At 44.2% G+C, this 16,950-nt stretch overlaps 2 protein-coding genes across 12 annotated transcripts in view; one reads left to right on the forward strand and one right to left on the reverse strand.

Annotated features, from left to right (window-relative positions):
* Camta (Calmodulin-binding transcription activator) overlaps window positions 1–8,108 on the forward strand; it is a 35,724-nt gene extending 27,616 nt beyond the window's left edge. For 3 of the 6 annotated variants that reach the window (XM_017911198.1, XM_017911199.1, XM_017911203.1), the window contains 11 exons: window positions 986–1,174; window positions 1,273–1,671; window positions 1,741–2,541; window positions 2,643–2,978; window positions 3,060–3,307; window positions 3,402–3,601; window positions 3,808–3,915; window positions 4,880–5,037; window positions 5,135–5,631; window positions 6,277–6,432; window positions 7,249–8,108. In XM_017911198.1, coding sequence (XP_017766687.1) covers window positions 986–1,174; window positions 1,273–1,671; window positions 1,741–2,541; window positions 2,643–2,978; window positions 3,060–3,307; window positions 3,402–3,601; window positions 3,808–3,915; window positions 4,880–5,037; window positions 5,135–5,631; window positions 6,277–6,432; window positions 7,249–7,387 — 3,231 coding nt within the window. In that variant the 3' untranslated portion in view covers window positions 7,388–8,108. Of the gene's footprint in view, window positions 1–985; window positions 1,175–1,272; window positions 1,672–1,740; window positions 2,542–2,642; window positions 2,979–3,059; window positions 3,308–3,401; window positions 3,602–3,807; window positions 3,916–4,879; window positions 5,038–5,134; window positions 5,632–6,276; window positions 6,433–6,586; window positions 6,612–7,248 lie in introns of all 6 variants that reach the window. The other 3 variants (XM_017911201.1, XM_017911200.1, XM_017911202.1) reach the window with 3 other exon arrangements.
* A 4,724-nt stretch (window positions 8,109–12,832) lies between these two features.
* Window positions 12,833–16,950, reverse strand: part of tn (tripartite motif containing protein thin) — a 44,544-nt gene continuing 40,426 nt past the window's right edge. For 5 of the 6 annotated variants that reach the window (XM_017911191.1, XM_017911194.1, XM_017911193.1 and 2 more), the window contains one exon: window positions 15,845–16,185. In XM_017911191.1, coding sequence (XP_017766680.1) covers window positions 15,928–16,185 — 258 coding nt within the window. In that variant the 3' untranslated portion in view covers window positions 15,845–15,927. Of the gene's footprint in view, window positions 14,054–14,829; window positions 15,112–15,198; window positions 15,356–15,430; window positions 15,593–15,654; window positions 16,186–16,950 lie in introns of those variants that run through there. The other variant, XM_017911197.1, reaches the window with a different exon arrangement.

Below are 16,950 nucleotides of genomic sequence, written 5' to 3' on the forward strand. Positions count from 1 at the left end.
CCCCCCCCCCCCCCCTGGAGAGGCTGCTCCCTCCTTCCACTCTGTCGTCAGCTAGTGCAAATCGCGGATAACCATCTCCCCCGTTCTTCGGATATTATAAGACCGAATTCTTTCTAATTCCCCACCTGTCCTTTCTTTCCACCTTGTACACGTCTCGTAACGTTTCCTCTCCAACGATTTGCATGTCGGACTCGCCTGCTACGATCGAGAACGGAAAACGACGTGTCATGATTAACCGTGCAAAATCTGTCGGTCGGTAATTACCTCCTTTTTTCTGCGCTGCCTTTTGCCTTGTTCTTTTCCTCGATATTGTCATGCGTTTCGTTTCAAGAGTCGTACTAGGTGGTTCTTTGTGCGGAAAATCAATAAAGAACGGTATAATAACTATGTTGCTATTATTAGTAGTACATAAACATGAAGGAAACAAACGCGCGCATTACTTTTCATATCTTCGAGAATAACTAGGGTAGAAAACGCTTTACATCGAGTGTTCGTGAACTTTCAATTGGTCGTGAAAGAAGACTTACGCGAAGATAAAAGAAGCGATATACAGTTATAGTCTCTTTCGTCATTCGTACTTTGCTCTGTGAAGCTGCAGCTTTAAGTTTGACGGCATCCAGACAGACACCCTTGGCGAAAACGTATGCGAAATTTTGCACGATTCGTATCATCCCTCGCGACTCTCGTGCATTCTCGAGGATGAGAATCGACGGTAGATTGAAAGACGTATCGGTGCACGATTTGCAAGAGTAAGCGAAATCCTCGGGAAAGGCAGATGTCAGCGAGGCTGGATGAAAAGTGTCTACCATCGCGTCCTTTCCAGTTCGCATATCCTGCTCCTCTCGAGCTTGCTTTATCTTCGTCATCTCGAGGAGTCCCTAGTTGCACTTTCAAACCGTGTCGGGTATATAGCATACGGAACGAAACGATATACAGATTCGAGTGGATTTCTCTAAATTGTGTAACGATTTGATTCTGTTATCAGGAAATTGCTGCCATCCTGATCAGTTTCCAAAGACACGCGGAATGGCAAAGTCGGGAGGTAAAGGTACGACCTCGAAGTGGTTCGATGTTACTCTACTCGAGAAAGAAAGTTCGTTACCGGCGGGACGGTTATTGCTGGAAGAAACGGAAAGATGGCAAAACTACACGAGAGGATCACATGAAACTGAAGGTAAATTTTGATTTATGTACGAAAGCGATATATTTATTGTTGGTGGATCAACGCGTAGACGACACACGGTGAGATTCGTTTTTTCGATTCGATCGCAGGTCCAGGGAGTCGAGTGCATCTACGGCTGTTACGTGCACTCGGCGATCCTCCCGACGTTTCATCGGCGATGTTATTGGCTACTACAGAATCCAGACGTCGTCCTCGTTCACTACTTAAACGTTCCTTATCCGGACGGTGATGCAAAGCTAGCGGCGCTGCCACCGTGTCTCGCACTGCCGCCAGACAAGAAGGAGTGGACGCGAGACGAGCTGGCTTCCCAGCTTAGACCCATGTTCCTTGGTGGAGATGACGATCCTAACAATCCTCATCTTACACAACACGCGAATCATCCCGTTGACATGATAGTTTCTCAACTCTTGGACAGACAGAGAGCATCTTCCACTTCTTCTACCACCAGTACTCAGCTTGCACCTAGGAGACTAACACCGGACAATCAGGTATGTGGACACGAATGCCGAACGCCTGTTCGCGTAATATTCGTGTCTAATATTCGTGTGAATGGTCAGGTTTCTTCGACTACCGGAGGTCAGCAATCGTCAACAACAGCCTCACCGGCACCCCGCGTATACTCAAGACATTCCCACACGACTCAAAGCCAACAGCCGGCTCCTCTAGTTTTAAGTTTGCAACAAATTCAAGGTGGTGGCGGTCTTCTGATACTTAACAGCCAACCGTATCATCATCAACAACAGCAGCAGCAGCAGCAACAGCAGCAGCAGCAACAACAACAGCAGCAACAGCAGCAGCAACAACAGCAGCAGCAGCAGCAACAACAGCAGCAGCAGCAACAACAGCAACAGCAGCAGCAGCAGCAGCAAAGTCAACAAGTGGAAATGCAACAGGTTACGGAGCAACAAATTGTGCAACAGACAAGCGTGGATAGAGAACAACAGACCCAGCAGGAAATAGACGCCCAAGAAAGTATGGATCGTTCTACGGTACAATCGCTGCCAATCGGTGGCGCTGGTCCCGAGGTCACCGATTTCGCCGAGACCTTGGACCTAAGTCAAGAGGACATTCAGCGAACGTTATCCGCGAATATGGTACCACCATCTCCGTCGCCTTCTCCGGCAGATAACAGTATGATCAATCCAATGGATTTCATCGATTCGTCGGACGACGTTTTGGTGAATTTGGACGCGTTTGACGTGTTCGGCGATTTGCCAGAGCTTCACGATTTTGAGGCTGAACAGGTTAAGGCTGAAGACAGAGGTGGATCCGATAGCGACGTGGGATGTCATCCTGGAACAACCGTCCATATTGCGGAGTATAGTCCAGAGTGGAGTTACACCGAAGGTGGTGTGAAGGTGAGTCTATGTTTGGTATTAATTGGGTACAGACGACGGCAGCAAACGTGTTCGCTGCAATTCAGATCGAAGAAGCAGCAAAGATTGCATTCTCGTTTCAGGTATTGGTCGCTGGTCCTTGGACCGGTGGAAGTAATTCTCAATCTTATTCGGTGTTATTCGATGCCGAACCGGTCGAAGCGTGTTTGGTACAACCAGGAGTGTTGCGGTGTCGTTGCCCAGCTCATGCTCCGGGAATAGCGTCCCTTCAGGTCGCGTGTGACGGTTTCGTTGTTTCCGATAGCGTTGCTTTCGAATATCGTCGGGCACCAACAACCGAGCCAAGTCCGGAACGAGCTCTTTTGGATCGTTTGGCGGACGTAGAGTCTCGTTTGCAAGGACCTGGTCCTCCATCTCCTGCAGCTCATCTGGAAGAGCGATTAGTGGCATACTGTCAAGTCAGTAACCCGTCTCATTTCCTCCTACAAACTTGTGTGCTTGATTCTCTGTCTGATTGGCTGCGATTACACGTGTTTCAGGATGCTGTTGTCCGTCCGTGGCGAGCCGGAGCGGAACCATTACAGTCCGGCGGCCCTACTCTCTTACATTTGGCCGCCGGATTGGGCTACTCCAGGTTAGCCTGCGCTCTTCTCCATTGGAGAGCGGAAAATCCTAGTAGCGTGTTAGATGCCGAAGTTGATGCCCTGAGGCAGGATAGCGCCGGTCTTACGCCACTTGCTTGGGCTTGTGCAGCGGGACACGCGGATACTGCCAGGATCCTCTACAGGTTTGTATATCTTTCTTTTTAGCCTTTCAAGTTCTGCCACCGTTCCATTTCGTTCGTTGGCGTTCGTCTTGCGAATATCCGTCTGTCTGCACAGATGGAACGCAATGGCGCTTCGCGTGAGGGATTGTCAGAACAGAACAGCGACCGAGTTAGCGGCAGAGAACGGTCACACGGCGATCGCAGAAGAATTGAATCGACTCGAAGCGAGAAGACAAGATGAGAGGCTTTTCTTGCGACCCGCCAGCCCTAGTCCTAGGAGGCCATCTCAAGACAGCGGTCTCGATCTGGCGTTGTGTTAGTCTCGTTTGCTATTATACTGCCCTCTTCCGTATATACACGCACATACATTCACGTCCAACACGTAAATCACAGTTCCTTATCCTATAATGACCCGCGCCATAAAAATCTCCCCCGTAAGATTTAGAGTACAAGGTCGTAAGTCATGCGAGCGTAAAATTAATCAGGAAACGTAGCATTAAGGGGTTTATCGAAAAACACAGGTGGCTCGCCGCTGCTGGACAACATGGAATTGTTGCAAGAGGATGACTCGTCATTAGCCCTCAGCGAGCAGGGAATGGAAAGCGCTCCGACCCCTCAGGAGACTGTAGGTCCGTACCTTCCTCGTTTCCCCTTCTATTTGTCTGTCTGTCTGCCTGTCTATCTGTAACTATATATATATACATATATATATTCGTAACTCTGTCTGTTTTCTAATACTACACTTATAGATTCATCGGCCTAGATAAACAAGTACTGCGCGGGCTGTGATCCGTAGTATTCCTAGCTAAAACTGCGTCCCATTACTCTCTTTCTCTCTCTGTCTCTATTTTTCACACATTACATACACACACATACACACACAGTGTTCTTTTTTTCTGTCTCTCTGTCTATGCGTACGAGACGACCGGATATGGTCCAAGCTCGCTGTCCTCTAACTCCTCTGAACTCTTGCAGCTTAAAGCAGTATTGGTGTTGCTTGGCCTTCGTAACTGCTGGTGTTGGATGATTGCTGTGTAACGTCTAAAACTTTCTTAGCCGTCTATTATCGGCTGTCGACCAGTTCTTCGACAAATAGACAGTCTCGTCTCTGGGCTATGCCGACGAGTATTAAAGCGGATATCCGTGAAAAAAAAAATAATAATAATAATAATAATAACATACATGTACAAATTGGAAGCTATGAGACAATTTACACGAGAACACGTGATCTGTACAGCTGATTAAATCCGGAAACACACACTGTCGAATACCACGGGGTGCGTCAGATCACCCGTAGAGCAGAACTTTCAACAAGCTGAGAAAAATGTCTACGCTCGCCATCTGATTTGACTGTTTGAAGACGTTCGATTCGTGTCGTGTAAAAATCTCCGCAGCATAAACGAAATAATCCGCAATTTTTGGTGTCACACGTTTTATTAACGTCCGATTTGGTTCATCGTAAAATACGTTCACGGCTTAAAAAAAAAAAAAAAAAAGCAAAACAAAAACCTCGATGTTGTGATCAATGTGATTTCGGCGGTCCTATATAATACGTTTTTCGAGTTTGGCTAGGGTGGTGATTCCTTTTTATAGGGGAAGAAGACGCGAGGGTGCTGACATTGGCTGAGCAAATTATAGCAGCGCTACCGGAAAGGATCAAGAGAGCGGAAGGTGATTCTCCGTCTTCTTCCTCGCCACCTCCACCGGCACCGCCCTTGTCATCTCTGGAAGATGCCCTGATGGAACAAATGGTACGTATGCTTCTCTGAATATCGCTTAAACAACATTCTCCCGACCTATTCTCGTGCCTGTGAAATTCACATCTCGCGGTGATGTTAATTCTTCCAGCCGCTCGATTCTGGAGAACTGTTCGACTCGTATCGTGACTGCAATGGAGGAGCGGCATCAGTCTCGGATGCTGACGCAGATGCTAGTCCTTCGAGTCCATCCAGCAGTTGCCTCACGCCGGACTCGCCATCTCCACCGCCTACGACAGCCGACTTCTGCGAATTCTTACAGCTGCAGTTGCAACTTGACGGCAATAACGGTCATAATGGCCAGTACTATTCGACCGGCGGGGATCGGAAGTTCGGTAACGTGATGAGCTCTGGAATTTGCAGTACTGTGACAGGTGGAGGTAACGGAAACGGTGACGGGAACGAAGCTGATTTGAGTAGGCTCACTCTGTCCGATCGGGAACAAAGAGAGCTTTATCACGCTGCTAGAATGATCCAGAAAGCCTACAGAAATTACAAGGGACGTCAGAGGCAGGAGGAAGCTGAGAGACACGCTGCTGTACTCATCCAACAATATTATCGTCGACATAAACAGTACGCTTATTTTAGGTAATCTGTTTTTAGCTTAACACGTCGCGGCCGTATTATTTACTCTTCGTTTTCTCTTCTCGATTTATCCAGACGGACGGGTTTCAGTTTCGTCGTTCTACCACGGGGCACGGAATCGAAAATAACAATGGCAACGATAATATTAATAACAATAATCGGGTATACGGGGGATCTTGTCGCGGCGAAACTTCCCGTCGACTTATTCGGACCGTTTAATTCTCGTTGGTATTTCGCGAGTTGGAATGTTAGTTTTAATAAGCGGCAATTAATAAAAGGAGGGTGGCGGGAGGGGGTAGGGGGAGTAGAAGACAGGGCGTACCATTGTGGGTCCAATTTAACGATCCAGTTGAATCGGACGGATTTCACCAAAGTTCATTCTATCTATCTCCCGGGGGGATAGAGTAGGGGATGAACTTTTAATTGGCATCGTAAATAATTCGAAAACTTTAGGAACTTCCTTACCTCTGCCGCGGTGTTCCGAATACAAAATTAACCTGGCATTAAATTAATACGACTTTTGTTTGAGATGAAAGCTTACCCATTCCGCTGCTTTCGCTCTTGCCCATAATGTATATACATAGCGCATTCCCAGAGCGTGTCTCTGCAAGTTCTTATTTCACGGTGGTCTAATTGTCCCGTTCACAGACAAGCTACGAAGGCTGCTCTGGTGATACAAAGTAACTACAGGAATTATCGTTCGCGTCCAGGCTCGGCTAGCTCCAGACAACAGGCGGTTCATCAGCAGGCTGCTCATCAGGCTGCGCGAAAAATCCAACAGTTCATGCGACAGTCGAAAATCAAGTTAGTATCCGTCGGTGCACATAATTGCATTTCCTGTTGCAACGATGTGCACGCATTATTAGTTATGTAGACTTCTTGTTAGCACACGAAAGGCTTATCGTACGAAAGACATCTAAAGTTCTAAAGTCTCCCTCTTCTGTGTGTACTAATGCAGCTTGTCGTGGGACGATTCACGACCGGTAAGTAACGAAAACAAGTAGGGCGATTGTCGCGCGGCAAACACTGCTCGTTTATCGCTCCTGTATCTCTTTTAAAGGATACTCGCTCTTTCGCTTTCACCAGGACGATCAGTGCACCCTGTTTCACGACCCCCGAATAACGATCTATTGTTTCCGATACGAATTATCTTGATTAGCTTATGTGTTATTACGGAATGTAACCGGTGCTTTGTGTTTTCTGTTTTATATGTCTTAAACGTGTTTTTAACGGAAGTAACCAGTCCATGCAACGGTCATCATAAACGGAGCTTCTCATAGAAAACGAGAAGATATTGTCTTCAATTATCACTTTGCTTTCTCGGCGACCGGATAAAAGTGGAAAAGGAAAAGAAGGGGAAAAGATCAAAGCACCTTTTCACCGAATGACGCTAGTTTCCTTTATGTTTGGTACGAACGGTTGCTCAACCGTGAGACACGCCGAGTATCTGAATCGTGGAGCAAAGTGCTAATTGCAGTTTCATCGAGTTAGATGCGCTCGTTTGTCTCGTAGTTGACGTGTTTCTCAGAGTGCTTGATCATTCAGTGTCATGTATGCACATTCGCAGTAGGTTAGCAAAGTAAATTCGATCTACATGAACGAATACGTTTCTCGAATTAGGCTGCAGAACGCCAGGGCCGCCGCAAACGGGAACGGGAGACCGCCAGCGGGCATTTTACGGGCGGTTGCTGCCCCCCAAAGCTCGCCCTCATCTAGCCCAGGGGCCAGCCTAGTAGCCGCCAACCCAGAGGTCACTTAATCGACTGTCGATCGAACAACACACAGAACGGTGATGATACGTCGGAAGCAAAGTAACAGAGCCTATCCATCCAACAATGATCGTCACGGGGTACGCCACGATACGATATGGTCGAGGTTCGCGAAGGTTCCAGGAATTTTATCCAAGAAGCCATTGACGATCAACCGACACGGACACGCTTTGCTCTCTATATCCTTGATTATTCATGTACCTGCCTTTTCATCTAAAAATTTTTCCACCTTTCGCATCTTTGACCTACAGTTCAGCCGAAGGATCGTGCCACATCCTCACCTATCTTTACGTTCCGCTTCAGTTTATTCGACGCTGACGTTTATATCCATTTCCTGCATTTGTTTCCTTGGTCGACGTGACGCTAAGTGGTATCAGAGGTAGGTGGTCTATCATGGTCTCTCTAAATACGCGTACACACCTGTTGTACGCGTGCAAAGCGATCCAAGCATAATAGATGATGCATTAATTATTTAAGATCGTATTAAGGATCGAATCGATCGAAGCATGTTTGTAGAATTGCAATGTTGCCTTCCGCTTGAGGCATCGATTTATCGACTACTTTTTACGACTGAGAGTACAAAAGAGGCTATGTTTTGCTGAAACCTTTTTAAGAACGACTTATATTTGCATTGATTTTTTGGCACACTGTATAGATAGTTTTTACCTTCCCTCATTTTCTCATCCTTGCAAGTCTGGCACAGAACTTGAACGAGCCGTTCTCCAAGTTCATTTTTCGCGTTGCGTGTCCGTCGAAGTGTCTCACGCGACGATAGTAGCTCATACGTTGTTCGTTGTTCGTTTCCTTCTTTTCACTTTTCTTTTCTTTTCTTTTTTTTTTTTTTTTTTTTTTTACTTTACGTACGTAAGTTTACGTATGCAGTACAAGACTCGATGTAGACAACGACGGTGGAAGAACAGTATTGTTAAGACTCGTAGAAACGTCGTTGAAGAAGAATTTTTTTCTTCCTCTTTTTTTTCCTATCTTTCGTCTTTTTTGTACCATTTACATATTTCTCGATTTTAATTTATCTTTTTACGTATTAATCTCGGGGCGAGAGGAAAAAGAACGAAGAACGTGCCGAGTATTTATATTACTTTAAACGAGAACTAAAGACGCTCTATTTGCTTGCTTCTTAATCTTTAAGTATTTAACGTTTAAAAAATATGGAAAGCGATCGAAACACGACGCGTGAGTTTTTCTTTTTCTTTGTTCGTAGCTGTCGTATCGAACGCTTTTCCTTATTTATACCTCTCTCACCGTTATAGCTTTACGCGAAGTACGAACTCTTGAATCAAAGCGATTCGAATCTCGTGTAACTTGTTCATTTTCATTTTCTTTTTCTTTTCTTCTTCCTTTCTTCCTCCTTTCTTCCTCTTCTTTTTTTCTTCTCTTTTCTCTTTTCTCTTTTTTCTTTTCCTTTTCTTTTACGACCGAGCATGATGCGAATGTTTCATTGCCGTGATGATACGGTGCAATATTTGTTGTACGTGGAACGTTCAGGAGATATTTATACTTGCATAATTGAATTAGGTGGCAGCAATGATCTCTTCCTTGCACGATATAATATTTCTTTGTTGCTTTAAACGAGAAAGGCAATACAATTCAGGTCGATGAACGAGGAGTATCTTATTTTCGAAGAAATCTGGTATATCTGAGATCTAGGAAGAGAGAGAAAGAGAGCATGGACGAGTGCGCGTGTGAACAAAAGAAGGCTGCTAGAGAAAAAAAGAGCACTAGAGAGAAAGAGAGCGAGAGAGAGAGAGAAAGAGAGAGAGAGAGAGAGAGAGATAGAAAGAAAGAGAGAGAGAGTTTAATGAAAAAAGTAAAAAGTAAAAGTAACAAAAAAAAAAAAAGAAAAAAACGTAAAAAAATCAAGAGCCCTTTCTCCTTTTATACGGGGGGGCACTTCATCCACGGGCTGTGCTTAAAGTCACAGTATAATCAACTTCGTAGAATTATATTAGGGTAAGATAGTCGATTACATTGTTACAAACCTACCTACCGTTTCTCTCTCCAGTAGGGGATTTTTTTAAAGGTTCTTTAGATAAAAGAGGAAAAAAAAAAAATAGAGGTAAATTAAGGTGTAGCGAGGCGGAATATATATGCGCACGGGGGCACAGCCGTGGTACCCGCGTTCAAATTGATTTAAGAAGACAAAAATCTATTGTGATAAATTAATGGTGATCCAAGAAAGTATTTCCGCAGAAAATACTAAAGAAACAAAAAGTTACACAAAAAATCGAACGTCTCGACGTCCACTGGGGACACGAGTCGCCGAGACGAAAAAAGCAGACAGACAGACAGACAAATCCAGTATGGTGAGTCGAGATTTACGCCGTCAGATCTGTCGGGAAAATCTGTTGATAGAAGGACCGATTGATCCTCGTCTTCGATATATATATAAAAAAAAAAGTTAAAAAAAAAAGAAAAATCCTGTGTTGATCCTCCGGTGTTTAAGACAAGCTATGGGGTTTTTGTAGCGAGGTAATAATTGTGCGGAGCGCGAATGGGAAAGAGAGAGAGAAAAAAAAATGAATAATGATAAACTGTACACACGAGTCAATTCCAACGAGCATTTTCATGCCATTAAGCTTAAAGAATTATTAGTTAATAATGAAAACAGAAAAACAAAAAAAAAAAACAAAAAAATGATGAGAGGGAAGGATGCGAATGGAAGAAGAGGAAGAAAGAGAATAACAAATTCTTACACTCTTTTAATCATTGTTAATTAATTAATTAATCACGATCCTATCGATACTTAAAATGAGACGAGTAAAATAATAATTATTATTATATACACAAAACTATTATTATATTCATATTTTTGCTTATTACATATTTAAGAAACTATTAAACGAGGGCTAGCGAGTATAGTACATTACAAAACAAAAAAAAAAAACGATTAAAATGAGAAAAAAGGGGGAGCGTGGCCGATGACGAAATGGAAATCTCACCTTTCTAGGAATATTTTTAGTCTGTCGGGCTTGTACAACTTCGTGCGTGGCAATCAACTTTCGAATTTTACGATGAAAACTATTGACTTTTCGAAGAAGCAAAAAAGAAAAAGAAGAGAGAAATTAGAGCTCCGTTCACACGTCGAAATAAACGGGTTTTTTTCGAGAGTTTCCGAGGCAGTGGCCCGATCTTCAAACACGGCGGTTACGTCGCTTTTCCGACATTCGAGAACAAAAAGATAGAAAAAAGAAAGCGAAAAAGAAAACCAAAAAAAAAAATAAATAAATAAGTAAATAAGTAAATAAAAAATAAAATAAAATAAAATAAAATAAAGGAGAAGAGGAAGTAAAAAGTATAAAATATTTGCACACAGTATTTTCTCAGTCGCGATTAAGGAATGTTTCCCAAGATGGAAAAGTCGACGCCGCGGACAAAATATTTCAGAGTTCCCCATTATTAATCTAGAATCGCATTAAATTACCACGTACACCAAGATTATCGAGGCATGGAGAACAGCGGGATTAAAAATAAAAAAAATGAGAAAATGCTAAAAAATAATATTAATTAAAAGACATCGCTAGGGTAGGCGCTTCGAGGATACATAAACTTTAAAAGTCACTTAATAAAAATTATTCTCAAAATATAAAAGTTTAATAAGTAAAGAAATTTTTAAATCTACGTAAGAAAGCCAAGAGTCAAAGACGACTAGATGATAGGAGCCGCATGGCCTAACTGCTGCCACTTTAATTAATTAAATAATTAATTATAACTTTATTACTACTTAATTAAACTCGATACAGATGAGAAAATATGTCATGCCACTTTTCAAACTAAACTTTCTAGATGCAGAGACGAATCAGTAGGTATAGAGGACTATTAAAAAAACTTCTCTTCTAATTGGGAGTGATTGATTCGCGCTATAGATTCGAATATTTCCAATTGTCCAGTCTCCAGAAAATCGCACGAGATATATACGCGTGTAAGATGTCTCGTTATAAACCAGCACGACTGTACGTCTAAAATTGACACATTTGAAATTCAAGCAGAATGCGATTGTCCTCGAAGAAATGCAAATTCATTTATTCAACGAACGAAGAAACTGTCGGCGTCATTCGAGTTTATCGATCTATCGAGAGAAGGGGGTGAAAGAGAAAAAAGGAAAACGAAAACGAAAACGAAAAGGGGGGAAAAAAGGGAGAGAGGCGTTGTACGATTAACTTCACGGATAGAAAAGAAAAAAAGTTGTACAAAAAAAAATTTTGCAAAAAATATGTCCACACGTTTTTTACGAGATGCGACACCTTCGATCTTGATGTCATGTTGGTGTATCACGGGTCATCCTGTAGGACGTTTGTATCACGATGTCGAAAAGGTCGAAACGATCGGATATCGGTGCCTAGCTCATGTTCTACTCACTGTTCCTTGATTAAGACGGTCACTTTGTACCTGCTTGCTGCCTGCCTGGCCCGTGCGTTACATAAACATATTTCTAGTCTTATCGAGGTATCAACCCTCTGTATTTTACTCGATAATAACGTCCAAGCATGTCGCGTACTTTCGTTGTGATAATCCGACGGCGTTTCCGGCGTTTCGACGTCCTGCGCCGTCCATGCGGTTTTTCTACACGATATCGAGGAAGCGTAACGCCGATTAATTATTTGTTAAATCCCATTCGATTTCGCGAAGAGCGACTATCCCGGAAGGTTGATGGTTTCGACAGCTGTTTCGACATCTACATCCAGCCGACGTTATTCACGTTCGAAAATTCACGAAGCTGATTTTCTTGGATATTTCCCTGTCATCCGGTGAAACGAGTTTTTTTCCAAACCGATCGATTGCCGACACCTGGTCAATCCGCTTCCAAGGGCATCTGTCTGATCGCGTGAATTTTGGAACGGTGGCTGCAATAATTTAAACAAGTTCGTGCTACTTTTAGTGGAAACGAATATTGGTAAAGGCTCCATCTCTTGTAATATTTTTATTATCGCAAACGTAATATTACATTATTAAATTATATTAAATAAAGGATTACGCCACTGTTTATTATTTATTGACTAACGTTCAACTAATATTGTAAATAATAACGAAAATATTTTATCTATATTTCCGATCCGGGGGTTCCGGGCGGGGCAGCGTATTACCTCTTGTCCGCCCTTATAGCGATCCCATGATCGCCGTTCGCCCGCCCCCCTATTGTTACACCATTTCATCATTGCATTTAATAAATTATATATTTATTGACTCACTTACCTATTGACTTACCCCCGCTTATTTCTCTATTCTAGCTCTAGGCAATCGTCCAACACACGCTACCGAATCGTCCTAATTTCCACCAGTGGTTTTTTTACCTCCGACCTTGTGCCGATGGATTGAGAAAGAAGAGGTGAGATTTATTTCTTTTTTTTTCTTTTTTTCTTTTTTTCTTTTTTTTATTCATTCTTTTCGTCTCGACACTTTTCGATCGGGTAATATAATCGAACGCGGGTTCGGGGGTGCGTCGAAGCGAATAAAACGCGTGTCGTCCTTTTTTCATATCTTTTTTCTTTTCTTTTTTTTTTTTTTCTTTTTCGTTTCTCCTTTATTACTTCCGCAACAATTTATTTAAAGCATACAAACGGTACAAACTGTATTGTTGTCACTTCGAGTATAAATTAAATTAAGTTACGCGAGTATGACGTGCGTACGGGGAAGATGGTAGAATGAGAGAAAGGGGGTAAGACGAGAGAGAAGAACAGATAAACGATATTTTTGCTCTCTTTTTTCATTTTTTAAGCTGCAATCTGCAATTAACCGACGTCCAAGGGTATCTTTTCAGTTCCATTATCGATTCGTCTCGGTGAGATGCATAAACAGCGAAGGTAACTATGTTATATATAAACCTATGTATATACGTAGAATATATGTTACGAAATTTCCAACCAATCGTCCAGAATATCTTACGTTATTTAACATTTCTCATGAAAGGGCTTCCGAATGAAAAGATTAGCTCAGCACAAAACAGCTACATGTTAATTTCTAACGCAAGCAAGCGGTTATTAACGCGACGTCTCGCCCATCGTCGATTCGTGGAAACCCTTCTCCGTCGAAAGTTATTTCTCCTCCCAATTAGGCAGAAAAAGAAAACCAGAATCGAAAGCATCGCGAGAAATACTGCATCGATTTTCGTCGAAATGCGAGCCTCCTCTGAGATCGCTCGACGCGTTTGAGTTTGGTCGACGAATCACAGGAGAATAAGAGAGAATAAAACGAAACGAAGCGGAACGAAATCAGAACACTTGAACACGGTGATTCTCGCGATCGCAGACGACGATGTTACCGCCCGACGTGACAGCGACACCCTCTAGGCCCTTGAATTCACCGTCACCGCTACCCCATCCGCCAAAGCACTTGAGGAACGTCCCCTCAGGGCTGAATATCTGTATCCTGTTGTTGCCGGAGTCGGCGACGATGATGTAGCCTTGATCGTCCACAGCGACACCCCTTGGGAACTTGAACTGACCCTCGTCGGAGCCCTCGGATCCGAAGAAGGTCAGCACGCGGCCGTTCACGTCGAATATCTGGATACGATGATTGTTGCTGTCGCTCACGATCACGCGGTTCGTGTTGCTCACCGCGATGTAATGAGGATGTTCCAGCTGGCCACGTCCGCTTCCGCAGCTACCGAATTTGCCCACGAACGTGCCGTCCGATTGAAACACCTGCGAAAAGAGATTCGCTTGTAGCCGTTGCACCAGTCACGTAGTCGGGGACTGTGTTAGAGGGATTATTCGTTTTATATTGGAAATTTCGTTACGGTTTTTGGATTATTTTTTTTTCATTTCTTTTTTTCTCTTTTTTTTCTACATGACACGCCATCACAAGATACCTTGCACACATCGGTAACAGATAACCGACCCTTACGCAAACCTACGAAGTAATCCAAAAGGCAAAAGGGGTTGAAAATATGTCGATGGTACACGTGTGTGGTTCTGGCTGTCGTACAATCACTCCGTCCCTTGCTGACCGCCGTGCCTCGAGTAAGCACCTTTCCCTTCGTACTAACTCGAACCCTTATTTCTTTTTTTTTCTGTTTTTTTTTTTACGTCGGAACCCTCTCACGTTCCCGTTGCTGGACTCACGTTTCTCATATCGATGTTCGGGGATTTCAAACAGAGAATTACTCGAAATTAATTCTTTATTGCAGAAAAAGTTGAAGGCTTTTTATTCAGGATTAACTATACAAAGTCTAGGTACACATAGCGAGGAATTTGAAGGGGGTTAACGAACACTGAAACTAACATCATATCTGTATCATTATCGTATGTTCACAGTACAATATAGGTGAAAAAATCTCACAGAGTGTAGAATCTTTAAGGGGCACGTGTACATTGTCGCATTGACGCTGCCGTTTCAGGTGTTGCTCTTTGCTCATACGATTTTCCGAACAATTTACAACAGAAAGAAAAATAAATAGCAATATCGCGAAGACACGTACCTGTACGCGATGGTTCTCTTTATCGCACACATAAATAAATCCAAGAGCATCCGTGGTGATTCCCCAAGGATAATTAAACCGACCGTCGGCGGTCCCTTGGGAGCCGAAGGCTCTCAGAAAACGACCGGAAGGATCGAGAACCTGAATTCTGTGGTTGTAACGATCCGCGATGATGTACTGTCCGATCCTGTTCACGGCCACCCCGGCGAGGCAATCGAATTCACCCTCACCGCTGCCATACGTTCCGAACTCCTTCAGGAAGTTCCCATTACAGTCGAATACCTGAAAATTTCAACGCGAAATTATTCATCCTCCCGCGACTGTGCTAATCTTTGAAAAATTCGTGAGATCCGTGAGAAAATCAGTTACTTGAACACGATGGTTAGAGCTGTCAGCCACGACGATGAAATTGTCAGGGCCAACCGCGAGGCCTCTCGGCCAGGTAAAGCATCCGGCTTCGCTCCCCCGCATCCCGAACTTAAACAGCTGCCGCCGCTTCAGCAAGTAGTGACTCCTCCGGCCATTACTGTCGCATTTAAACAATCGCATCGTTTACTCACGGATTTAGTTTAGCATCGTTATCATCGATCAAGAAACTCACCTAGTGGAGGAACCTGCTGCCGCGGGTATAACGGGAGCTGCTGTAGGGGACGTGGGGGAGCCTGACGGGTTTTTTTGGTCGTCGTCAGAGGATTCGAAGGATGTTTGACCACCGTGCCTGAGAGGTAGTCCGAGGGATAACCTCCTCGAGGTTGCGCTACCACTGTAAAAAGAAATTCGACGTTTCGTATCCGAGAAGAGATACTCGTTTCGTTGACTTCTCACCTCGATGACGGAATCGTCGAGGCAGAGGACGAAGGCTCCTTGTCTTTGGTGGTACGATTGCCGTACTTGTTCTTCAAGTACCGCGCCCAGGAACTCAAGGCGGCGCCATCCTTCTCGGTACCTACTCTGTCTCGTTCTGGACTCGGTTCTCTCGACTTTAGAGCATGAGTACTCCGACTTCTGGCCAGTTCAGAGCCGGCTCCGTACTTGGCTGCCAAGTAAGCGTTCGGCGACTGGGTAGTCGGAGAGGGTGGCTCCTCGTCTAGGTCGAGGTCATCGCCGCCGAAGTTGTGCGAGCTTCTGGACCGGGCCAGGCGTTGTCTTCTTTCCTTCAACGCGGCATACCGTGACCTCGTCGACAGGGGCGAATCGACCTCCGTGTCCATGTCTCGCTCGCGTTCTCTCTCCCGTTCTCTTTCTCTTTCGCGTTCCCTTTCTCGCTCCCGTTCGCGTTCTCGTTCTCTTTCGCGCTCCCGTTCCCGTTCCCGGCTCGCCATCATCGCCGCCTGGCTCCTGCTCTTGTTTAGGAACCTGCAACATTGCGGAACGAAGGTTGGCTCGTTCAGATTCTTGTTAATCCGAGGAAAGCCAGTTACTCGGTGGATTAAAGTGGAGAAAACATCGTAGGCCGTCGATAGGTCTATGCGTATCAGGGGTTATCGATCATTTGGGACTCGTGGATGGTTGTTCGCGTGGTTACAAGCGACCGATTCGCGTATTTCGTCGGGTTCAGTGGTCGCTTCGCGCGGACATCGACAGGTTTTTGGTTACTTGGTTATCTCGAGCGATCAGCAGAACACTGAAGCTTGAATCTTCCAAAAATCTTGCAGCTGTTAACTTGCGGTTACACGATTTAGTAACATAACGTCGCAGTGAAACATCTTTGATGAATGATACGTGTAGTGACGCGATTTCTGCGATCCGATGATTTCGCATTGTATCAGCCCATCTTACGATCCTGGCTGTACTCGTCGATATAATAATCATACGTACGTGATCTACCCTCGTAATACGTCGCGTTACATTTTCTCACTATTGTATCGGTGCAAGTGTTAGTTACCATTTTATCGCGCGATCCATGGCAATTAGTCACAACCTGGTGTAAATCTGACGCGTAATCAGCCCTGTGTCCATATTGTGCGGGTAGTGAGAACGGATGCGTATCTACCGTGTTATATATCAATCTGGAGCACGATGCTTGATACGTCGGTTCTTTATCACGGTCCCCATAAATCGCGCACCGCGGGGAATAAACGTGGGCCCTGCATCGTCGAAAGCAATTTTATTCCGGAGAAA

This window comes from Eufriesea mexicana, unplaced genomic scaffold (assembly GCF_001483705.2).
Source record: "Eufriesea mexicana isolate 0111107269 unplaced genomic scaffold, ASM148370v2 scaffold124, whole genome shotgun sequence".
Lineage (NCBI taxonomy): Eukaryota > Metazoa > Arthropoda > Insecta > Hymenoptera > Apidae > Eufriesea > Eufriesea mexicana.